The following is a 27,557-nucleotide window of genomic DNA, read 5'->3' as shown; positions in this document are numbered from 1 at the left end:
GTACTGAAAGTAATGCAACTTTATAGAAAATATCATTGATCCATCACAAGTAGTTCCTATCAAACTAACTTAAGCAGAAAACTCAACATTGAAAATTGCTAATTAATTCAAAGTCGATAAACCATGATCAAGGGGGCAAGGCCTCGCAATAGTTGTTAAACTGATATGTACTGATAGTAATGCAATTTTATAGAAAATATCATTGATCCATCACAAGTAGTTCCTATCAAACTAACTTAAGCAGAAAACTCAACATTGAAAATTGCTAATTAATTCAAAGTCGATAAACCATGAACAAGGGGGCAAGGCCTTGCAATAGTCTTTAAACTGATATGTACTGATAGTAATGCAACTTTAAAGAAAATATCATTGATCTATCACAAGTATTTCCTATCAAACTAACTTAAGCAGAAAACTCAACATTGAAAATCGCTACTTAATTTAAAGTCGATAAACCATGAACAAGGGGGCAAGGCCTCGCAATAGTTGTTAAACTGATATGTACTGATAGTAATGCAACTTTAAAGAAAATATCATTGATCCATCACAAGTATTTCCTATCAAACTAACTTAGGCAGAAAACTCAACATTGAAAATCGCTACTTAATTCAAAGTCGATAAACCATGAACAAGGGGGCAAGGCCTCGCAATAGTCGTTAAACTGATATGTACTGATAGTAATGCAACTTTTTAGAAAATATCATTGATCTATCACAAGTATTTCCTATCAAACTAACTTAAGCAGAAAACTTAACAATTGTTGACGGCGTCCACAACGCCACTGCCACCAGAAAAACAACTATGTCTTCCCTTCAGCAACTTTCATCACAGGCGAGACAAAATCTGGCATTATGACACTTATTAAATTCAAAGTCATTAGAGTTTAAACATTTTACTTATTGTGTGCACATTTTTCCTTCCTTTTAGTCAACAAATATTATCACAGCTAATTTATTCTGATCATATGTCAGTCATGTTTTGTCTTCTTCACAAAGTTCAGTGTCCATATCTTCTTTAATTGACTGTGTTTCCACCTGTAGTTTTTTTGGTTCTTTGTAAGATCCCATACCAGCAGCTCTGTCTGCCTCCTCTTGTGTGTAGGGTTCTACCTGTAATGCTTTTACCCTGAAAGAGAATAGTACTATACAGTGTATGTCAACGCTGGCTCTTCTTGTGTGTAGGGTTCCACCTGCAATACTTTTACCCTGAAAGAGAATAGTACTATACAGTGTATGTCAATGGTTGTCTCCTCTTGTGTGTAGGGTTCTACCTGTAATGCTTTTACCCTGAAAGAGAATAGTACTATTCAGTGCCTGTCAATGTCTGCCTACTCTTGTGTGTAGGGTTCTGCCTGTAATGCTTTTACACTGAAAGAGAATAGTACTATACAGTGTATGTCAATGTCTGCCTCCTCTTGTGTGCAGGGTTCTGCCTGTAATGCTTTCACCCATAAAGAGAATAGTACCATACAGTGCCTGTCAATGCCTGGCTCTTCTTGTGTGTAGGGTTCTACCTGCAATGCTTTTACCCTGAAAGAGAATAGTACTATACAGTGCCTGTCAATGTCTGCCTCCTCTTGTGTGTATGGTTCTACCTGCAATGATTTTACCCTGAAAGAGAGTAGTACTATACAGTGCCTGTCAATGCCTGGCTCTTCTTGTGTGTAGGGTTCGACCTGCAATGATTTTACCCTGAAAGAGATTAGTACTATACAGTGTATGTCAATGTCTGGCTCTTCTTGTGTGTAGGGTTCTACCTGCAATGATTTTACCCTGAAAGAGATTAGTACTATACAGTGTATGTCAATGTCTGGCTCTTCTTGATTGTAGGGTTCTACCTGCAATGCTTTTACCCTGAAAGACAATAGTACTATACAGTGCCTGTCAATGGTTGCCTCTTGTGTGTAGGGTTCCACCTGCAATGAATTTACCCTGAAAGAGAATAGTACTATACAGTGCCTGGCAATGTCCGGCTCTTCTTGTGTGTAGGGTTCCACCTGCAATACTTTTACCTTGAAAGAGAATAGTACTATACAGTGCCTGTCAATGGTTGCCTCCTCTTGTGTGTAAGGTTCTACCTGTAATGCTTTTACCCTGAAAGAGAATAGTACTATACAGTGTATGTCAACGCTGGCTCTTCTTGTGTGTAGGGTTCTACCTGCAATGATTTTACCCTGAAAGAGAATAGTACTATACAGTGCCTGTCAATGTCCGGCTCTTCTTGTGTGTAGGGTTCCACCTGCAATGATTTTACCCTGAAAGAGATTAGTACTACACAGTGTATGTCAATGTCTGGCTCTCCTTGTATGCTTTTACCCTGAAAGAGAATAGTACTATACAGTGCCTGTCAATGTCTGGCTCTTCTTGTGTGTAGGGTTCCACCTGCAATTATTTCACCCTGAAAGAGAATAGTACTATACAGTGTATGTCAATGTCTGGCTCTTCTTGTGTGTAGGGTTCGACCTGCAATGATTTTACCCTGAAAGAGATTAGTACTATACAGTGTATGTCAATGTCTGGCTCTTCTTGATTGTAGGGTTCTACCTGCAATGCTTTTACCCTGAAAGACAATAGTACTATACAGTGCCTGTCAATGGTTGCCTCTTGTGTGAAGGGTTCCACCTGCAATGAATTTACCCTGAAAGAGAATAGTACTATACAGTGCCTGTCAATGTCCGGCTCTTCTTGTGTGTAGGGTTCCACCTGCAATACTTTTACCTTGAAAGAGAATAGTACTATACAGTGCCTGTCAATGGTTGCCTCCTCTTGTGTGTAAGGTTCTACCTGTAATGCTTTTACCCTGAAAGAGAATAGTACTATACAGTGTATGTCAACGCTGGCTCTTCTTGTGTGTAGGGTTCTACCTGCAATGATTTTACCCTGAAAGAGAATAGTACTATACAGTGCCTGTCAATGTCCGGCTCTTCTTGTGTGTAGGGTTCCACCTGCAATGATTTTACCCTGAAAGAGATTAGTACTACACAGTGTATGTCAATGTCTGGCTCTTCTTGTATGCTTTTACCCTGAAAGAGAATAGTACTATACAGTGCCTGTCAATGTCTGGCTCTTCCGGTCCTACTAAAAAGCGCCCGGGAAAAGAAAAAGCGCCCGGGGAAAAGAAAAAGCGCCCGGGGAAGGAAAAATAGCGCCCGGGAGAATAAAATAACAATATTTTATAACAATAAATGTTTTCCTAATATAAATGGTGATATGCACGATGCTACATCTAAAGTGTGTAGATAGTGTTGTTGCACTTTTACATTTTAGATTTCAAAATTGTATATAGTAAGTAAGTAAGTATAAACAATAGTATATAGAAGAATCATGAACGATATTGTCCTCGATCAAAATGTATACTTCGTTATTTAAATATAATCAGTGCCTGAGGTCTAATATTCGCAAATGCATGGTGAACACTTTTCAAAGTTTTGTATTTTATCAAACACACTTGAATTGACGGTGGAAGATCGTGGAAGGGTTTCAACATGCCTGCCACTAAGAAAAGAAAAGTTAAACCCACTGCTAAAGCTAAAGCTAATATGATATTCTGGCCTTGTGGAATATGCCGTAAAAACTGTAAAATTGCTAGCATCTGCTGCGACACTTGTGATACGTGGTACCATCTACGATGTGAAGAGCTGGAATTGGCAGACTTTGAGATGTTCCTCACAGACAAAAATGTGAATTATTCATGCAAAGGGTGTTTTTCCCATGACCAGTCAGATGAATACACATACACATCAGCTTTATTACGATTGACAGAGGTGAGATTTGAAATATATTTTATGAATAATAGAGAGAAAATAATAAAACTTTCAGTTCAGCCAAAATGTACGCTTATGGAATTTTAATATTTCAATATTCTACCCCCGTTTTCATTTTTAACAATCATATATATGCTTAAAGTAATAAAGAATTGAAATGATATGTATATATATATAATAAGCTAAGACTAATTAACAATCGTTAACTTACACACGACACGCTGATTACGGTAATCCGATTATAACCACAATCGTTAATATTCAAAACCATTTGTGTGTATTTCACATCTGATAATATAATAAGATAAGACTAATTAACAATCGTTAACTGTACACACGACACGCTGATTACGGTAATCCGATTAACCACAATCGTTAATATACAAAACCATTTGTGTGTATTTCATATCTGGTATTTATAAAGAAATTGATCGCTTTCAGGCTGGTGAAAAGGGATTTGATTACCTACGATTTTGCTGCAAAAGAGAAAAGGGAATGCTACCCACAATGACTGAAGCTGAGTACAGCGAAGAGAAGTTGGCGGTACACTTGGACCATGCTACATCCAAACTGCTGTTGGAACGATACAATATGAACGAAAATGGTGAGAGATTCTTGGTCCTATAAAGAAAATACCGGAAACCTATATTTATAATAACATTTTAGCTAATTTATGTAAAAAATAAATGAACGAAAAAATAATATGTAACACAGCAACAAACGACAACCACTGAATTACAGGCTCCTAATTTTGGACAGGCACATACATATATAATGTATGTTTAAAACATGTAAGCGGGATCCCAACCCTCCCCTAACCTGGGACAGTACAACATTGGAACGATCTATAAAACTCTATTATTTTGGTTTCAGGTGTCCCATTGACGTCTTTAACAGATAGGAGTTGTCTGTTCAGTTCTGCTTCCATGGCCCTCGTGGGTGACAACAGTCTTGTGACCGAACTCCGTGTCCGTACTTGCATTGAAATGTCATTAAACAGCGACAAGTATTACAAGATTGATAATTATAGAAACATTCTCCTAGTCTCCCCAAGTTACAATAAGTCATGTATTGACTGTTCAAAACCTAGTGGTTATTCTTCACAATGGACACTTCACGCATTGAGCAATGTCACTGGAAACAATATTAGGGTTGTGTATCCCCCAGTTAACGGCACTGGTGATCTTGCGTTCATTACTCTGAATACCACATGTTTACCATCAAATGAAACAGATAACACCTTTACTGTTATGTGGACAAGTTGTTCACCCCCTAATCACACTATCACATGGTCGGCGAATCACTTTGTGCCTTTGATTAGAAAACCTTCTATGTACCAAACTTACCAAACTACTATAGATCTTGATAACACTGAGATCATGGAACACTCAGTCACTATGAAGACATCGTCGCCTATAAGAGCACGTACATATATGCATGATTATATGGCAGAAAACACGAGCGATGAGTTTTCTGAAATATCCGATTTAGACAATAGTGAACAATCAAGCATTAAAGTTCCGAAAGGAAGGGAAAATAATGGCAAATTTTTAAGCACTGACGAACTCATGCTTGTCTTATCAAATGATGCTAAAAACAAGGAGCCGCATATTCCACGAGGAATTAAAAACAACATTGGATATATGGTTGACAATACAAATAACGAACAGAGGGAAAAGCAAGGGAAAAGTAGACAATATGTAGATGATTGTGGCGCATGGGGTCGTGTCTCTTTGAAGACCCACAGATTTGTGTACCAAAATGGGCGTTTGCAGTATATTGATCTCCAAAAAGGCGTTTTCGTAAAAACAGTAAAGGGTGCAAGAGTTTCGCTAGAACCACAACCAAATCCAACAGAAGTGTTAGTGTTGAAGCGAGCATACACGAAACTACAGCGCTTGCCCGAATATCAAAGGAGAATATCATGGGTTGTTACCAGTCCCGAGAGCCCAGCAAGCGGTAATGGGGTAGCGTTCATGGAATATATTGGCATTTTCCCAACAACAACAAGTTTGCATGGAAATAATAAAAATGGACATGGCGATTACATCCGAACAAATGCACAAATTGTTGATGATATCAAGGGAATGGTAAAAACACAGAATTGCAGGGAAATTTATACCGATCTAGCGTTAAGATGATTCAATTGATGCCCCAAGAGACTTAAAACAGATACAAAATTTTAAGTACAACGAGAAGAAAAAGGAACGACCGCACCAACAGAAGGCATCTAATAATGCCGACGACATACAAACATTAATGAGTATGCAACATGGTCACCCATTCATTAAAGAAATTGTCCAACTCTCCGGCAAACCCCCATCAGTAGTAGTGTATACTGATGAACAGCTTCTCGATCTGAAAAAAATTCTGCTCATCAGAATCTAAACATATCATTGGGGTGGACCGCACTTTTAATTTGGGGGCTGCATATGTTACTGTTACAGTGTTCCACAACCATAACTTAATAAGAAAGGTTTCAAACACTCGAACGCCAATCATGCTTGGGCCATGCTACCTCCACTGGGACGGTAGCTTCCAAACTTACCACCGATTTTTTAGCCACCTCCAGTGCTTTTTGGACGATATTCCTGGAGCACAGATTACTGGCAAAAGCCTTGTTTTTGGCTCGGACGAGGAAAAGGCTTTAACGAAAGCAATACACAAGTGCTTTCCAGATTCCCAGCAAATTCTTTGCACACGTCACATTGAGGAAAATTTTAAGAGACATTTGCGGGAAGTCATTGGCGAAAAAGACCCAAATTACAACACTGTGCTGAATGATGTTTTTGGCGTAGATGGTCTCCTCTCTTCTCCAGATGATGTTGAGTTTGACCTAAAGGTAATGGAGTTGGAAGCGAAGTATGAGCACAGTGTTCCCGCGTTTCAACGTTATTTTAGCAGTAGTACATCATCTCTGAAGAGCTATGTCTGGGAACCGGCACAAAAAGACATTGCCCCAATTAACTGGAAGAACAATTCATGCGAATCCATGAATAATATTTTGAAACTATCGACAAATTGGAAAGCCGTTAAGCTCCCGGACCTTATAGACAAACTACACAAAATTGTTCAATTACAATATCGAGATATACGCCGAGCATTACATGGACAGGGGAACTATGCGTTGGCTCCTTGGGCTAGAAAACTTCAAGTTATAGAAGTGGTATGGTCGTCGAAATGTGCAAAAGAAAAGGACGCCATTTTCAGAAAGTTTATGAATCTAAGCAAACCTAGAGACAATTTTGTGGAATCATCTGACGGAAAATTAAAGATTCCTAAAACTCCAACCACCGCAAGGAAGCCAAACCAAAAGAACCGTATTCGTAGCAACAAGACCACTACCTTGAAATTTTCAACATAACTTTTAATGTACATTGTATTATATTTGTTATGAACAGTAATGTAGTTGACAGTTTGTATGAATAGGTGGTAAGACGCATAGTGCTTTACTTTTAATGCTTTTTTAACAATAGTAAATGTTTTATATGCTGATATAGATTTATTATATCTTTTTTTAAACTGAAACTGTTTTAATGGCTATGCTTATCAGTGTTTTAATATTTACTTTTTACTTTTAGTGCTTTTTTAACAATAGTAAATGTTTTATATGCAGATGCTGATATAGATTTATTATATCTTTTTTTTTTAAATTGAAACTGTTTTAATGGCTATGCTTATCAGTGTTTAAATATATTCTTTTTACTTTTAGCGCTTTTTTAACAATAGTAAATGTTTTATATGCAGATGCTGATATAGATTTATTATATCTTTTCATAAAACTAAAACTGTTTTAATGGCTATGCTTATCAGGGTTTTAATGCTTAGTTTTAAATTTAAACCAAACTCCTGCTTTTTACCCCCTTGTTTTAACTACGGTACATGTATAGTACTGCTTTATTTGCTGATTTATTATGTGTAACTCTTTTAATTTTGATTAAAGTAATATTTATCTGTGAAATTTAAGTTGTTTTTACATTTTTCATTTTGATATCGTTATCAAAAACATGTCTTTTGATGTCTGTCATTTTATAAATCTTCAGCATAAACTGTGATCCATTATTATCTGTCTTTCGAAATAGTATTCATATATTATTGTTAAAATTGAAACATTCATACTTGTTTCTGTACTTAATTACAAATGTCTATTATATGTATTTGCAAAAAACTTGTCTAAAATTAAAAAAAAATCAATTTGCATAACTTATTTCATCGTCACAGAGTTGTCTCATGCCAATACAATATCTATATATTTTCCCCGGGCGCCTTTTCTTTTCCCCGGGCGCTATTTTTTCTTTCCCGGGCGCTTTTTCTTTTCCCCGGGCGCTTTTTCTTCACCCGGGCGCATTTTAGTAGGACCCGGCTCTTCTTGTGTGTAGGGTTCCACCTGCAATTATTTCACCCTGAAAGAGAATAGTACTATACAGTGTATGTCAATGTCTGGCTCTTCTTGTGTGTAGGGTTCCACCTGCAATGAATTTACCCTGAAAGAGAATAGAACTATACAGTGCCTGTCAATGTCCGGCTCTTCTTGTGTGTAGGGTTCTACCTGCAATACTTTTACCCTGAAAGAGAATAGTACTATACAGTGTATGTCAATGTCTGGCTCTTCTTGTGTGTAGGGTTCTACCTGCAATGCTTTTACCCTGAAAGAGATTAGTACTATACAGTGTATGTCAATGTCTGGCTCTTCTTGTGTGTAGGGTTCTACCTGCAATACTTTTACCCTGAAAGAGAATAGTACTATACAGTGTATGTCAATGTCTGTCTCTTCTTGTGTGTAGGGTTCTACCTGCAATACTTTTACCCTGAAAGAGAATAGTACTATACAGTGTATGTCAATGTCTGGCTCTTCTTGTGTGTAGGGTTCCACCTGCAATGAATTTACCCTGAAAGAGAATAGTACTATACAGTGCCTGTCAATGTCTGGCTCTTCTTGTGTGTAGGGTTCTACCTGCAATACTTTTACCCTGAAAGAGAATAGTACTATACAGTGTATGTCAATGTCTGGCTCTTCTTGTGTGTAGGGTTCTACCTGCAATGCTTTGACCCTGAAGGAGAATCTACTTTACAGTGCATGTCAATAAACCCTAGTAATTGTTCCTTGTCCTATTTACCAATCTGTTATTGTGTGATGCCTACATTAGATATGCTTCACCAAAATATTCTTACATGATTAACACAAATGTTGTTGATAGTGAACACAATTGCTGACCATTTTCTATCGTATGAGTGAGTTCAACCCCCTTTTGTCACCTTTTTTGTTTTCAGTGTAGTGTTATGTAAAATATTGTTTGTTTTTCTACCATTATTTTTTGGCCATGATGTTTTCTACTACTTGTGGTTTTAAATTGCCCCTTGGTTATATAACTTTATGACCCTAGGGATCCTTGTTCCATTCAATTATAAAGATCCCATTTTTAATAGTAACTTAAGTTATATGGCTTTACGACCATACCACATATCCAAATCTGTCCAAAGTAAAAGGTTGGTGTTGGTTGTAGTCTATCATATTTGTTTTGTACATTAATCAGGTCCTTGGTTTTCTCGTTTTATTGCTTTACATTTGTCTTGTCAGGGCTTTTTATAGCTAACTAAGTGGTATTGGTTTTGCTCATTATTGAAGGCTGTACAGTGACCTACATCTACATCATTTTGTCTCTGGTGGATAGTTCTCATTTGCAATCATGCCACATCTTCCTATTTTTAAATGAAATATCCAGGTGTTCTATCTTCTGAAATACAAAGCTTTAAACAGTTTAATCAGTCACTGCCACCAGAGAAGCATCTCTACAGCTGTATGTCTACCTTTCTGAGACATTCATCAGTCACTGCCACCAGAGAAGAATCTCTACAGCTGTATGTCTACCTTTCTGAGACATTCATCAGTCACTGCCACCAGATAAGGATCTCTACAGCTGTATTTCTACCTTTCTGAGACCTTCATCAGTCACTGCCACCAGAGAAGCATCTCTACAGTTGTATGTCTACCTTTCTGAGACATTCATCAGTCACTGCCACCAGAGAAGTCACTACAACTGTATGTCTACCTTTCTGAGATATTCATCAGTCACTGCCACCAGAGAAGCATCTCTACAGCTGTATGTCTACCTTTCTGAGACATTCATCAGTCACTGCCACCAGATCTAGAGAAGCATCTATACAGCTGTATGTCTACCTTTCTGAGACATTCATCACAGGCAAGACCATAAATTAAAATTCTTCTTCTTAATTGTTTGGTTCAAAATTAATGTACAGCATAATTTTTGCTTTATAAGAATGAGTCATTTTACAAATTATGTATATATATATCAAAATATTAACTATTTTAAATAATGCTCAGTTGATAATTCCTTAACTCTTCAGTTGGATGAATTATGTGTAGACTTGTGGTTTATAGCATGTTTATATAGTATTGTCACGTCTATAGTTCCTTTTTGTGGTATGAGAGCATAGACGCTGTCTGTTATCAAGTTCTTTTGATTTATTGGATGACCATTTGATTTTTGTGTGTATATATGTGTAAGTGGGAAGAGGGGAGGAAGATTCAAGAAGATCATACCTTTCATTATGGGGTTTAGGTTTGTGGCAGAAATATTACACCAAATTGATCATACATTTCATCATTGGGTTTATGTTTGACAGCTATTACACAAAACAGATCTTACCTTCTCTTATGAGGTTTACTTCTAAAGTGTTCTTTCAGAGCCTGGTTATTTATGCAATATTTTCTGTAAAAATAAATATGTAAATATCATTAAAAATTAGCTCCTCATACACAATGTTGTTCCTATAATAGTAATCATAACTAAGCTTAGTGTGTATCTTTTATATAAGATATCCACTGACAGAAAATTGGATATCTCCTGAGTCTCTTTTATACTAGATATCCACTGACAGAGTATCTTTTATATTGGATATCCACTGACAAAGTATCTTTTATATTGGATATCCACTGACAGAGTATCTTTTGTATTGGACATCCTCTGACAAAGTATCTTTTATATCGGATATACACTGAAAGAGTATCTTTTATATTGGATATCCACTGACAGAGTCTCTTTTATATTGGATATCCTCTGACAGAGTCTCTTTTATATTGGATATCCACTGACAAAGTATCTTTAATATTGGATATCCACTGACAGGGTCTCTTACATTGAATATCTACTGAAAAAGTATCTTTAATATTGGATATCATCTGACAGAGTATCTTTTATATTAGATATCCACTGGCAGAGTATCTTTTATATTGGATATCCTCTGACAAAGTATCTTTTATATTGGATATCCTCTGACAAAGTATCTCTAATATTGGATATCCACTGACAGAGTATCTTTTATATTGGATATCCTCTGACAGAGTATCTTCATATATTGGATATCCACTGACAGAGTATTTTTTATATTGGATATCCACTGACAAAGTATCTTTTATATAAGATATCCTCTGACAGAGTATCTTTTATATTGGATATCCACTGACAGAGTATCTTTTATATTGGATATCCTCTGACAAAGTATCTTTTATATTGGATATCCTCTGACAGTGTATCTTTAATATTGGATATCCACTGACAAAGTATCTTTTATATCAGATATCCACTGACAGAGTATGTTTTATATTGGATATCCACTGACAGAGTATCTTTTATATTGGATATCCACTGACAGTGTATCTTTTATATTGGATATCCACTGAAAGAGTATCTTTTATATTGGATAACCACATACAGAGTGTCTTTTATATTGGATATCCTCTGACAGAGTCTCTTTTATATTGGATATCCACTGACAAGAGTATCTTTTATATTGGATATCCCCTGAGAGTATCTTTTATATTAGATATCCTCTGACAGTGTATCTTTTATCCTGGATAGCCACTGACAAAGAGTATCTTTTATATTGGATATCCCCTGAGAGTATCTTTTATATTAGATATCCTCTGACAGAGTATCTTTTATTATGGATATCCTCTGACAGAGTCTCTTTTATATTGGATATCCACTGACAGAGTATTTTTTATATTGGATATCCACTGACAGAGTATTTTTTATATTGGATATCCACTGACAAATATAAGGTATCCTCTGACAGAGTATCTTTTATATTGGATATCCACTGACAAGAGTATCTTTTATGTTGGATATCCCCTGAGAGTATCTTTTATATTGGATATCCACTGACAAGAGTATCTTTTATATTGGGTATCCCCTGAGATTATCTTTTATATTAGATATCCTCTGACAGAGTATCTTTTATATTGGATATCCTCTGACAGAGTATTTTTCATATTGGATATCTACTGACAAAGCGTCTTTTATATTGGTTATTAATTGACAGTTATCTGTAAACTAAGTGAGTACCTTTTTATATTAGTAATCAACCGACAATTAATGGTAAACTTGTATGTATCTACTTATGTTATCAACTCAGCCTTGATAACAATTAAAATCTAATATCTTGGTAGCTCTAGGGGGAAAAGATGGCTATAGATTGACCTTTTTGGTAGCTCTAGGGGAAAAGATGGCTATAGATTGACCTTCTTGGTAGCTCTAGGGGAAAGATGGCTATAGATTGACCATGCAGTCATTATTTGTGTCTTAAAAACTCCATGTTTTTCCTCAATCATGTCAATACAAGAAATCAAATTGCTTGTTAGAACTGAAGGGTAATTAAAATTAAAACATTGAATTGTACTGAGCAATGGGACATATTTCGAATATATTTTCAATTGGAGTTATCTTCCTTTGTCCCGTTTAAACAATTCATAATAGTTATATGTAAGGAAAATTACTTTTCAACAATTATTGTTCATTTATATTTGTAGTGTTGATTTTTTTTTTAGCATACGTTTAACCCCGCCACATTCTTTGTGTGCCTGTCCCAAGTCAGGAGCCTGTAGTTCAGTGGTTGTTGTTGGTTCTTGTCTGTCATATTTGTTTTTCGTTAATTGTTTTGTTATAAATTAGGCCATAAGTTTTCTCAATTGAATTGTTTCATATTTTTCATGTCGGGGCCTTTTATAGCTGACTATACGGTATGGGTTTTTCTCATTGTTGAAGGCCGTACGGTTGCCTATAATTGCTTGCAACCACTTCATTTGAACTTTGGTGGATAGTTGTCTCATTGGCAATCATACATGTACCTCGTCTCCTTATTTTATATTACATAGACATCACTAATTAATAAGTAGTTATTTAGATTATAATACAGATTCATGGATTTTTCTAGCATTCCAAAGGGTCGGTAATACCCCTACATTTTTCCTCAGTTTTGGGAGGAAAAAATTCCAGACAATCTTAAAATTTCAAATGGAAATAAATCTGTAAGTTATCCTCACTGAACATGCTGAAACTATGCTCTTCACTTTGAAGGAGAAAAAGGTGGTAAATCCTTATCACATGTGTGCTTTAAGAAGTCCGATATTTTGTCAGTACCATGATAGCTATATAAATATATAAATATCCAAAGCAATCATAGGTTTCAACGTTGTTTTCAATTTAGACTTATAAATATATAAATATAGATATTATCTGAAAACTCTATTCAATACATTATACTTCTGCTTTTAAAGACAATAACCTAGACGCTCTAAAGAGAATTTCCCTCACCTTGGTCTATGTGCATCTTCAACAACGGTCACTCTCAAATATTATAGACTAGAATAGAATTCATGACAAAAATCTTTTTTTTGTCGATATTGTATTGCTGACCATTTTACTGTTTACATTTTCTCTCTATCTTCTTTAGTTTTTGCCCAAAACACAAAAGAGGGTTAAAAAAAATCATAATTTAAGGGCAATCACTCCTATAAGGGTTTAATAACTGGTACCCAACATTTGACTTGTTTAAAGATCTTGTATTACTGATAATTTTTAAAGTGTCTTTAATTTCTATCTATTATATATAGAGTGGGTGACGCATATATTCGCCGCAAAATTCGTTCATTTCCAACTACATCCGACCTACATTCCAATATTTGAAACTTTTTATGTAGGTTTCAGAAAGTTTACTATATGAAAAAAATGTTTGATAAAGGAATTCTCTTCAAAACATTGGTTAAATGTTTTAAAAATGAACGCAAACTCAAGAGGAAATCAAGTTGTTCTTGTACCATGGGGGACACATTTTCGCCGCAATGTATGATATGACCATCCTCATTATCCTTGTATATTATAAAAACAATTGTTTGCAATTACATGAATTAGCTTGAGATATCATTCCTATACGATTTTTCTAACAAATATTTACTCTATGACTGCGCATGCGTGCCATATATATAAATCTTACATAATTGCCAAAATCGTTTAAAAACACCTGCGTATTTCTTTATATGTGCGAATAACATTGGAAATGGGGTAAAGAGGAATATCAACAGTTCGAACATTACAAACAGCGTTTAGCATCTATTTAGGCAAGTACTGGGTAAAGGCACACGAAATTTACAGAAAAAATTGCAAAAACGGCGAAAATGAATCCATGGCAAATATGCGCCACCCACTCTATATATAAAATATATATACCAAAAGACCAAAAGAGTGAAAAAGTATATTTTAACAAAACGCATTTGACTAGCAGGTCGAACAACTGATGTTCTTAAACCCTGCTGACTGCCATTGGCGATTGCCAAATAAACGGATCACAAGATGTAATAAAACAGATCTTATTATCAAATTATTACCAAACAGAAAACAATAAACTTGCGGAAAAGATGGTATACCGCAAACATGAGGTGCAAACATTTGTACACCATATCCGGATTTCGACAATTAATGTCTCTTCAGTGATGTTAGGAATCGAAACGGTAGTTGGAAGGCCATATAATTTACCTCAATTTAGGATAGACTCTTGAATTTTGAAAGAGTCAAAATAGGATGAACGGATCATATAAATGAAGGCAAATAAAATACAAATGCGTTTTGTTAAAATATACTTTTTCACTCATTTGGTCTTTTGGAAAATGTTGTTTGTGCTGTATTTAGACCCCTCTACCAAGAAATTTGTTTTGCATGCACACGTATAAAAAATGCGGTTTTTATCCAACGCAATCATAGGTTTGAACGGTGTTTTCAATTTAGACTTGTTTATATTTTTTCGTTTGGGCATGTATTATATTTGCCTTCAGGTTTATAAGATCCGTTCATCCTATTTTGACTCTTTCAAAATTCAAGAGTCTATCCTAAATTGAGGTAAATTATATGGCCTTCCAAATACCGTTTCGATTCCTAACATCACTGAAGAGACATTAATTGTCGAAATCCGGATATGGTGTACAAATGTTTGCACCTCATGTTTGCGGTATACCATCTTTTCCGCAAGTTTATTGTTTTCTGTTTGGTAATAATTTGATAATAAGATCTGTTTTATTACATCTTGTGATCCGTTTATTTGGCAATCGCCAATGGCAGTCAGCAGGGTTTAAGAACATCAGTTGTTCGACCTGCTAGTCAAATGCGTTTTGTTAAAATACTGTAAATTCAGAAATTATTGCGAGGTTTTTATTAATGCGAATATTGCGACTGGGTTAGTATCGCAATAATTAGAACTCGCATTCTGATATCTGATATATGCATCTGTATGCAGAATTTCCTTAAATCGCAATAATTAATCTCGCATTATTGTCCATTCTTCATAAATCGCAATAATAAATGCACGCAATAATTTCTGAATTTACAGTATACTTTTTCACTCATTTGGTCTTTTGGAAAATGTTGTTTGTGCTGTATTTAGACCCCTCTACCAAGAAATTTGTTTTGCATGCACACGTATAAAAATTGCGGTTTTTATCCAACGCAATCATAGGTTTGAACGTTGTTTTCAATTTAGACTTGTTTATAAAATATATATATATATATATATGTCTCCAGATAATAGGCAAAAACACTAAAAATTGGTAAAATTCGTCATTAAAGAGCAAGAACTCTAATAATGAGTCGACTGCAATTCAGCACTGTTGACTTATTTGTATATCTTGTCTTGCTGATCATTTTTGCTTTTAAAAGTGTATTTATCTATGATAGTTTTCAAGATAATAGGCAAAAATACTAAAAATGGGCGAAAACCATCTCTATAGAACAGCTAGTAAAAATATTACTCCAATAACAAGTTGACTGATATATTCATCCATGTTAACTTATTTGTAGATCTTGTTTTGCTGTTATGCAAGTTTCCTGTGTAACAATAAGGGCTATAGTAATTATTCAAAAGGTAGATAACTCTATCTAAATAAAATTATAATAAAATACTCTGCTGGGCGCAGCTTGATACAACCGCAGAGGTCGAACCCTGAACAGTTGGGGCAAGTATGGACACAACATTCAAGCTTGATACAGCACTGAATTTGGATTGTGATTAAATATTTGACACAGCATAGGTTTCTGACACAGAATGAATGTGGTCTAAGAACTTAAAATTTTTTAATTTACCTACTCAAACCATATCATTATTATTTGCTTTTATATATATAAATCAGAAATAACCAGTTTAAAATGGAAAATTTTAAAGAAAAAAAAAGGAACCCCCCCGCCCCAATTTTTCGAACCCCCTTATGATTCATCACCCCAAAACTCAATCCCAGCCTTCCCTTTGTGGTATGGTACCTTGCAGTACAATTTCAGAGAGATCCATACACTTGAACACAAGTTATTGTCTGGAAACTAGAAAAATGCTTGTTTTTTTTCCCTTTTTGGCCCCTAATTCCTAAAATTTTGAGGCAATTACCCCCAAAATCAATCCCAGCCTTCCCTTTGTGGTATGGAACCTTGTAGTGCAATTTCAGAGAGATCCATACACTTGAACACAAGTTATTGTCTGGAAACTAGTAAATAGTTATTTTTAGGCCCCTTATTCCTAAACGTTTTGGGCAATTACCCCCAAACTCAATTCCAGCTTTCCCTTAGTGATATGGAACCTTGTAGTACAATTTCAGAAAGATCCATACACTTACACACAAGTTATTGTCATGAAACCAGAAAAATGCTTGTTTTTTGCCCCTTTTTTGGCCCCTAATTCCTAAAATTTGGAGGCGATTACCACCAAAATCAATCCCAGCATTCCCTTGGTGATATGGAACCTTGTGGTTCAATGTCAGAGAGATCTATACACTAACACACAAGTTATGTCTGGAAGTTACAAAAATGCTTATTTTTGGCCCCTAATTCCTTAACTGTTGGTACCATAACCCCCAAAACCCATCCCAACCTTCCTTTTGTGGTATTGAACCTTATAGTAAAATTTCATAGAGATCCATTCACTTTAACTAAAGTTAGAGTGCGAAAACCAATGTGTCTTCGGACGACGACGACGACAACTTCATACCAATATACGACCGCAAATTTTTTTTGCGGTCGTATAAAAAGTACTGAAGGTTTAGATTCTTTAACAATTGAAATTTGGAAAGTAAATATATTATTTGGAAACCTTTAAAACATGATATATAATCATAATTACTTTCGGAATAATTAAAATAAAAACCTCTTCACTAAGCCAACAGTACTGCAGTGCTTTGCTATCACAGGCATATGATACAGTTACAGGGGAGGGAAGGTTAACGTAAAATATTATTTTTCGTGACATAAAAATGACATATTGGGAAAATGTACATTTCTTGACTGATTTTAACTCATAGCTTGAAAACATTACATGAACCCCTCTTCTTAAAATTGACATTTGGCTTGATAATGTATGAAGATGATTTGTTCCAAATTTTATGAACAAGTCACAGATGAATCATTTTTAACATAGATAAATATACAGCAAACAATGCCTTTTTTTCCTAAAATCAAGAAATTTAAATAAAAATTAATTATTTCCTAAGAATTGTTACACAAACTTAAAGCAAACTTAGGTACAGAAGATATTTCAACTGCTTTTACAAACATCCTCTTGTATTTTATCTTTTGAAACAAACAAAAATCAGGTATGGCTGTCCAAAGAAGGAACTGAAGTAGCAAATAAAGGTATAGTTTTTAAAACATATTTAAATTGACTAGGTGCAAAATTGCTTATAATTCTAACTTTTGAATATTTATGTCCCCCATATATTGTTATACAAAATGAGTTCACACAATAGCAAATACTACATTTTATATGTTAAAAAATCAAAAAATTCTGATAGCAACAAATCCATGAAAATCTAAAGCACTTAATCTCACATCTGGTATATTTGTTGTTATTCCAATTTTCATTAAAAAAAGCGTAAAAAATTCCCATAACTGCCCAGGGTCCTTTATCCCAAAATACCCAGAAAAAACCCTGGGGAATGGTGAAAGTAGTCCGGTTGTAGCAACTGCAGAACAATAGTTATTTGGTCTTGTTCTAGATTTGACAGACTTGTCAGTCTATGGAAAGTGCGAATCGAGAAAACCGTTTCTTAAGTGAGTCACGATATTTTCTAATATGAAATAGTAAATATGCAGACACTCCATGAGGAAAAAGATGATTTTTGCGATAAAAAAAATTTTAGTATTAAAATATATAAATACGCTCAGACCGAAATTAATTCATGCCATAAACAGACGAGTTTTATGTTTTATCGTTAATCAATAGTGTGAAATCAATTATTATCAGCCTTTCAAGGTCGTTTTAAAGGAAAACAAGAATGTGTCCATAGTACACAGATGCCCCATGTGCACTCACACTATCATTTTCTATGTTCAATGGACCGTGAATTTGGGGTCAAAACTCTAATTTGGCATTAAAATTAGAAAGATCATATCATAGGGAACATGTGTACGAGTTTCAAGTTGATTGGACTTCAACTTCATCAAAAACTACCTTGACCAAAAACTTTAACCTGAAGCGGGACGGACGGGCGGACGCACAGACCAGAAAACATAATGCCCCTACTACTATCGTAGGTGGAGCATAAAAAGTCAAATTAACCAGTTAAACATGCAAAAATGTAAAATTTCTTTATGGACATATAAACTGTTATCACAAAGATATGTCTCGCCTTTTTGTAATTTTGATAATGCAAATGTTGAAATTAAAATAGCAATACTTTAACATGTAAGTTATGCAAATATTCAAAGTCGATGAACCATGACTGAAGGTACATGGCTAAACAATTTCCATGGAATGAAATGTGCCAATGCTAATACAACTGCATACCAAATACCATTGACTTATTATAAGTCGTTCCCTTTAAACAAACCTAAACACAAACATTAACTTGTAAACTATGTAAAAGTTTCAAAGTCAATGAACCATGATAATGGGTGGGGCTATATAATCTCCATGGAAACGATACTTGCAAATGCCAATACATTTGCATACCAAATATCATTGACTTAACATTAGCCATGTTAGCAGTTCATCTTAAACTGATCTAATCACAAACTAATACATGTAAACTATGAAAAGTTTCAAAGTCAATAGACCATGACTGAGATGGCGGGGCCAAATATTCTCCATGGAAATGAGATGTGCTAATGCTTATACAACTGAACACCAATTAACATTGGCCTACCACCTAATGGTTCCCCTTGAACTAACCTAATCACAAGCTAATACATGTTAACTTAGCAAAATTTTCAAAGTCTATAGACCATGACTAAGGGGGCGGAGCCAAATGATCTCTTTGGAAATGAGATATGCCAATGCTTATTCTACTGCATACCAAATATCATTGACCTACCACTAGTGGTTCCCCATAAATTGACCTAATCACAAACTAATACATGTAAACTATGAAAAGTTTCAAAGTCAATAGACCTTGACTGAGGGGGCGGGGCCAAATAATCTCCATGGTAATGAGATGTGCCAATGCTAATACAACTGCATACCAAATATCATTGACCTACCACTAGTGGTTCACCATGAACTAGACCTAATCACAAACTAATACATTGTTGACACTGCCGCCGACGCCGGAAAACAGCATACCTATGTCTTGCTTTTTGACTCCGTCAAGGCGAGACAATAAAATGTTAACCTATCATTTAAATTTAAACAAAAATTAAGCCTTGAAATATGATCAATATCAAAGTAATAGCAAAAGTTTATGTCCTTGTAAAAATTGTACTGCTACGTTTTTCTTTTATAAATAAATAATTGAATGCTATTTATTTTATCAGTCAGGGGTCTTATTGAAATTAGTGATTTTTAAATCACCTATTTAAGTAGCAAATTCGAAGTTTTGTCACAAATTGTGATTTTGTTGTTTTACCAAAATTTTAAACACATAGGTTAAGATAATATCTTTTCATAAGTAAAATTGAAAAAATGAACTTTTTGCTTCTTTTAAGCAGCAAGGTTTATGCCTTTGATGCAATCATTTAGCTGCAAATTCTATTTTAGTTGAAAAAATGCTATAAAAAAGGCTTTACTTAATGAACTGATACTTTCTTAACAGATTTTTCCCAGCAGTGGGAGTATTTTTCCTGTAAAATTCAAGGTTTCATCTTATAGATTATGTAATAAAATTCTACTGTTCGTGATCAAAATTTCACTGTTCGGGGGTGTTGAAATTTGTGGGGGTTATTAGAATAATGATACTTAAAGAAGTGATTTTTTGGAGGGAAATTGAGGTATGATACTTAAACAAGTGATTTTTATGTCATTATCCTAGATTTAGTACACGGTCATCACCTGACATGACCCGGTCATCCTATCAACACAGATGTTGGTTCTGATAATTTTAGCAACATAATTAGTCCCTGGATCATTAGTATTCTATATTTAAAGCTACAATAAAATTAAATCACTTAGTCTAGTGATTAATTTGTACTACTTAAATAGGTGATTATTAAAGAAAGACAACTCTTACTTCCAACCTTTATGGACATAATGTTACTTGAATCAGTGATTTAGAAAATCACTCATTTAAGTAAGTCCCCTGACTGTTTATTGTAGATCATGTAGATGCGACAGTTTTTTAATGTAGTTGCTGTATGTTTAATTGTAGATATACTTTTCATGTTATATAAACAGTCTCGCCCCCTGAATGATGGTTCATTGACTTAAAGTTAAAATTATTGATTAGGTCAGTTTAAGGAGAACCATTAACAATAGGTCAATGATATTTGGTATGCAGTTGTAACAGCATTATCATATCTCATTTCCAGAGATTATTTGGCCCTGCAACTTCAGTCATGTTTCATTGACTTTGAATAGTTTGCATAATAAATGCATGATAAAGTATTCATTTTTATTTCAACAACTGCATTTAACTATTTAAAGAGAGGCGAAAGATACAAAAGGGGCGTTCAAACTCGTATGTCGAAAATAAACTGACAACGCCATGGTTTAAAAAGAAAAAGACAAACAACAGTACACAAAACACAACATATAACATGTATAAAACTAAAGTCTTAGCAACACGAACCCCACCAAAACTGGGGTTGATCTCAGATGCTTCGGAAGGGTAAGCAGATCCTGCTCCACATGTGACACCCGTCGTGTTGCTCATGTTAGTACAAACCTGCTGATAAGTCTAATTCTGTAGGTCACATTCCGGAAAAAGGGACGGGATTGTAGTTATGACAACTGGAACATATCCATTGTCATCTATGAAACGGATATTCCATAAAGGTAAACCAACTTGTGATGGCGTCCGTAAAATTTACGAAGGGATGATTTCAACTTCACTACTTGGAACTCTTCTTGTGAGCAGCAACCCTCTATCAAGGAAATCATGATAGAAAGTACATGCCCTGGAATATCGTGTCAAAATTACAAATAGACATGACAGATAATACATACATATATCTGTGTCAACACTTTATTATTCTAGAGTGACACTACCCAGAACAAAATTGATTGACGGGCAGGGGATATTATACATCGTGTCTACTTCTTTATATGCTATACTATAATTGGTTTATTATGTATTGTGCCATAGTATCGTATTTTTCATATGAAAAAAGTATCGCATTTCTATTAGAAAAAAATCGCATTGGAAAAGTTTTTCATAATAAAAAACATATTAGAAAAACGTTGCACTCATTTAAGAAAAAATAGCCTTATTATCCTTATAAAAGAGGGACGAAAGATACCAGAGGGACAGTCAAACTCATAGATCAAAAACAAACTGACAACGCCATGGCCAAAAATAAAAAGACAAACAGACAAATAATAGTACAGATGACACAACATAGAAAAATAAAGACTAAGCAACACGAACCCCACCAAAAACTGGGGGTGATCTCAGGTGCTCCAGAAGGGTAAGCAGATCCTGCTCCACATGTGGCACCCGTCGTGTTGCTTATGTTATTACAAATCCGGTAAAAAGTCTAATTCGGTAAGTCACATTCGTGAAAAGGGAAGGGTATTGTAGTTACGACATAAGGAACATATCCGATATCATCTGTGAAACGGTTATTCCATAACGGTCAACCAACTCCTGATGGCGTCTGTAAAATTTACAAAGGGATGATTTCAACTTCACCATTTGGAACTCTTGGTTTAATAGCTTGCTTGTGAGTAGCAATCCTCTATCAAGGAAATCATGATAGGAAACTTAAGCCCGGGAATATCGTATCAGTTGGGAGATATATACTCCGTATGCAGGCGCTGCTGGAATGTTGCTACATAGAAATGGAAAGTTCACAATTGGGAAGCTGAAATCATCTCTTTTGTGGTAAAGTTTTGTTTTCAACCGACCCTCATTGTCAATTTCTAGATGTAAGTCAAGATATGAAGCAGACTTAACTGTATCTGTAGTATCCTTTATCTCTAGTTCGATGGGATAGATGCGTTCAACATAGTCACCAAATTTTGTATTATTTAGTGAGAGAACATCATCTATATAGCGGAACGTAGAGTTAAAGGATATTGCTACCTTCTTATCTTTCTTCCTAAGAAGTTCCTGTATGAAGTCAGCCTCATTATAATAAAGAAACAAGTCGGCAAGAAGAGGGGCACAATTGGTTCCCATTGGAATTCCGACAGTCTGTTGAAAAACACGTCCTCCAAACGTAACAAATATGTTGTCAATCAAGAAATAAAGCATCTTGATAATGTCAGTTTCAGAGAATTTTTTGTTTGAATCAGAGTGATTCTTTACAAAGTAGGATTTATCCCTCCCCAAGACAAGATACTTGTATCTACGTTCGCCATTCTTTTTAATGAAACAAAGTAATACCAACTCTTTCAAAAAGTTATACATCACGAGCCCTCCATCCTTTAAGGGCCTGGGGAGAACACATCGCGGGCCCACCGTCCTTTAAGGGCCTGGGGAGAACACTGTCTTTGGTACGTCATTGTCAAAGCATTTCATGTGTATTTGGACACCTCAAAATTATAGATCGTGCAAATAGGTTTTATTTAATGCAAATGCATATTTACTTGTATAAATGTAGGACTCTCAAGTGCGATGGTCACGTTAAAGTGCGATGGTGTACGCTAAAGTACGATGGTGTCTCACGCTAAAGTGCGATGATTGCTAGTTTGCTAAAGTACGATGGTATAGCACGCTACAGTGCGATGGAACAATAGGGTAAGGTTCGAGGGCTTAAAACATTCATTAAAGGGCATGGATGTTAAAAACAAGTCTTTTTGCAAAAGCTAGTATGCTAAGGTATAACATATGTAATAGGCTTTATGATTGACCGGTAGGCTAAAGTGAATGTTTCTAAATTTAGAAGACCGACCACGTAATCATTGCTAAAAAGGTAATTTATGTGTCACAAAATACTGTATTTCTTGTTAAATGATTTTTTATTAATTTCTTTCGTATTAAATATTTGGATAATTGGTGTAGCTTGCCGCTCACAAAGTCTATCAACAACTTTAGTCGTCATTGTAAATTACAAATACAAAATGCGTTCATTGTCGAAATAAGTAAGTTAGCATTTATTGATACAAGGCTTCAAGCTTAAATGCGAGAAAAATGCGATAATTGCCGAGCTTTCTCCTTTTTCACAAATATATGTCATATTTTCCTACACTGAACAAGCTGTTTTAGCCGACAATTTATAATTTACGCTTAAAAAACATGTACCTTTATTTTACCGACGATACTTTTCAATAAAATCGACTGACAATATTTTAATGGGGACAGCAAACATTAGCAAAGTAAACTGTAACGTAAACATATCATATGATTTAAATGTATCCGTTCGCTTCCAATAGAAGCAGGATACAGGATACCTATGCGTATACTATTTTGTATCTATATAGTAAAATGGTCGACTGCAGGACACAAGTCCTTCTTCCAGCACCCCGAAAAAACACATTTGCTTCAGCCGACAAAGCACGGTTAGGTCTGAAATTAAGTCATGGACATTTGATTTAAAAGTTGTGAATCAAATATTCTTAATTCATCTTCCGGCATATTCATTTTTGGTTTGTATAAATGACTGTTAACGTCATAATCCAACTACGTTTCTTACGTCTATACTTTCGCGGACCATCGGACTTTAGCGTATGGAGGCATCACACTTTAGCGCAGACCATCTTACTTTAGCGTGACCATCGCACTTTAGCGTCCCCATCGCACTTTAGAGTCCTACATGTACATAAATACACCAGACTTGGGGATAAAATGTTCAAAATACATGGCAAGTTGTATATAAACATGGATGTTTAATACATCCATGTTTTAAAAAGAAGAAACAAGTACTTTCAGATGAATTTTCATTTATTCCTACAAATGTCAAAAGATCTGAGATTTCCTCACAATGCATCTCATTTACAAAAGAAAATATCGCTACTCCACATAAGAAAAGGATTTCTCGATTCGCACTTTAAATTTCCATAGACTGCTTGTGAAGACCTTAATAAGAGCATTACCAACATTGGCAAGATTACTTGAAAGGATTATTACATGTAGTACAAATACGGTTCATGATTGAATCGAACGAGACAACAGTGACTTTGTACCTCTGTGAATTTTAAAATGTCAACAATTTAAAGGGGAACCAGGCGATTGTTTTCTCTATATAATTTGATGATGCAGGGGATGAACATTGTGTAAACAATCAGCTGTTTGTTTATATTTTCATATTAAGTATGAGTTGACCACTTTAATCATTCAGTCGGCCAAGACATCATATAAGGTGTGAATTAAGAATGGCTTATAATTTCCTACAGTTGTAAATGTTATCTAATGAGAATTAAAGTTAAGAGTATAGCTGATATACTTTTGATTGCATTTTCAAAATCATGTTCAACAAATAATCAGCTGTCTGATTCTCAGACCAATTGCTATTGAAAGTCTTCTTCTTTAGGTACAGAAAATTAAACCATCAAATTTTTGAAGATTACTTTCAGATGCATGCCTGTGTGAGGTTCCTTTTAGTTTATTACATTTTTTCTTTTATTTATAATATTAAAACATATTTTGCTAATATGGGGGAAAATTAAAAAACTTTTCAAGAAAGATAATTAGTCAGTTTAATACAGGTTAACTCAACTGACATGACTGATTAGGTTGTTATATATATAATTAGTAAAATCAACACTGTTTCAATCAAAATTAACAAAAAATAAATGGGGAATGTCACCCTCAATGTGCAACTAATTATATAATAAACAGTCATGACAGTACAAAATGTATAAGTGTGAAACTAAACAGTCATGACAGTACATAATGTATAAGTGTTTAACTAAACAGTCATGACAGTACAAAATGTAGAAGTGTGCAACTAAACAGTCATGACAGTACAAAATGTATAAGTGTGCAACTAAACAGTCACGACAGTACAAAATGTATAAGTGTGCAACTAAACAGTCATGCCCATGGCAGTACAAAATGTAGAAGTGTGTAACTAAACAGTTGTCTCATTGGCACTCATACCACATCTTCTTATATCTATATATGACAATACAAAGTGTAGGAGTGTGCAACTAAACAATCAAGACAGTACAAAAGGTATTGAAATGTTAATATGACATTCTCTATGTGCCTGTCCCAAGTCACTGAAGTCAGGAGCCTGTAGTTCAGTGGTTGTCTTTGGTTCATGTCTGTCATATTTGTTATCATGGAAATTCAAACCACAAATAGAATAAATGGGGAATATGCCTCCACTTGCACATGTTGCATATCATATAAAGTTATAAAGGGACATAACTGAAGAATGGTTTAAGTAAGGCTACCAAAATTTGTACTTGATCTGAGTGTTGTGGTAATAAGTATTGTGCGTAAGTTTCATAACATTTGGTTGAGGCAACCTTAAGTTAGAGAACAGAAACGAAAAATTCAGCAATTTTTCCATTTGTAAAGGGGCATAACTCTAGAACAGTAAAAGTGACGCCACCAAAATTCAAAGGCACTGGCTACAGTTACATGGAAATGTAACAATAATACAAAAATTATTGTTACATTGGAGACTAATTGCCGGAATGCAGGGTTGGGTAAGGAACCGATTAATTACGAATGTAACAAAATATTTGGGTCTACGGTTACATTGCGTTATTGTTACATTAAAGACTGCAATGTATGATAGATTTATTAAACTTAAACCTTCTATAGTTATGTTGCTTAATTCTTCGATATGTACTAGATAATATTAATAATAATAATATTATTCAGCGAATAAGTATTGATTGTTTTGGTGTTGTTAAAAATCATGACTACTACAGTTTAGTTCAATATCACTATTGATGAATACTTAATGAACTGTTCAATAGAGCATGTACTGTCATGAATGATAAGATCACAAAATATCTGGACTCTGAAAATGAAAACACTGTTTCCACCAATTTCAATCTGTCGGCAAATGTCAACATTAATTGCTTTCACAATTGAAATGTATTTAAACAACCTAACATGCTTCCAAAAAATATATTGGACGAAAATGTAAACATCGCAAGAGTAACAAAATATTTTTCACCTGAAGCATGGCATTCAGACATTGAAAGTTTCTTAAACTTCATAAAGGGAAAATGCAGAATGGAATTGTAGGGTATGCAATATAGAGCGTGCACATTGCCGTATCACTGGTTTGTGATGGCTGCTTAGAGTGGTTTCACCGAAAATGCGTCGGACTAAAACATGCTCCAAAAACAACATACTGGATTTGTAGAAACTGTCATTGTAAATAAAAAATCAAAATATTGTATGCAATATTGTAAATATCAAATAAAAGTTTTCTAGTTTTATTTTAATACATATTTATTACTATTCCCATCGTACATTTCAGTGCGTTAATGTAACAATAACGCAATGTAACCGTAGACCCAAATATTATTGTTACTTTCGTAATTAATCGATTCCTTACCCAACCCTGCATTCCGGCAATTAGTCTCCAATGTAACAATAATTTTTATATTATCGTTACATTTCCATGTAACCGTAGCCAGTGCCAAATTCAAACTTATCTGTATTTTGTGGTAATAAGTATTGTGTATAAGCTTCATAACATTTGGTTGAGGTAAACTTAAGTTGTAGAATGTATGCGATTTTTCCATGGACTCGCCTTGAAAAATCCTTCTAAACTAAAGTGAGACCCTAAGGTGCCCTCTGAGAAAAAATTACCCTGCCCTTTTCAAAAGCTGCAAGGAACACTAAATCTCTGTAATTAACCTAAATGTATCTTTTGATTAAGAAATATATGAACTCATAATACTTACGCACAATGAAGACAATAAAATTGAGCTCCGCCTGGTTTATCTAAATTTACTTCTTGCTCCAGAAGTTTGGTTGAATTTTTAGGTAACATATCTTCGTGAATTTGGTCTAAATCTTTTGTCTTTCTTTTCGTTCGGTACTTTTCTTTCAAAGGTTTATCTCCTTTATGTTGCTTCTTTCTGGCGTACCTTCCCATCGTTATATTCAGAAAAAAATAAATAAAATTTGTGTTTATACACGTGCAATAGCCGGAAGTGTGTGAAATAAAAGCCAGACCAG

At 34.8% G+C, this 27,557-nt stretch overlaps 1 protein-coding gene across 1 annotated transcript; it reads right to left on the bottom strand.

The window, feature by feature from the left end:
* Positions 1-876: 876 nt before the first annotated feature.
* LOC127725156 (zinc finger protein 593-like) lies at positions 877-27,557 on the bottom strand. The gene is made up of 3 exons (XM_052231984.1): positions 27,281-27,557; positions 10,432-10,494; positions 877-1,125 (listed from the first exon to the last, which is right to left on the bottom strand). The coding sequence occupies exons 1-3, from the start codon at positions 27,472-27,474 to the stop codon at positions 972-974; spliced, it is 411 nt and encodes a 136-aa protein (XP_052087944.1). The 5' UTR covers positions 27,475-27,557; the 3' UTR covers positions 877-971.

The sequence above is a fragment of the Mytilus californianus genome, unplaced genomic scaffold, assembly GCF_021869535.1.
Source record: "Mytilus californianus isolate M0D057914Y unplaced genomic scaffold, xbMytCali1.0.p SCAF_15, whole genome shotgun sequence".
In the NCBI taxonomy this organism is placed as follows: domain Eukaryota; kingdom Metazoa; phylum Mollusca; class Bivalvia; order Mytilida; family Mytilidae; genus Mytilus; species Mytilus californianus.
This window is presented reverse-complemented; position numbering and strand designations above follow the sequence as displayed.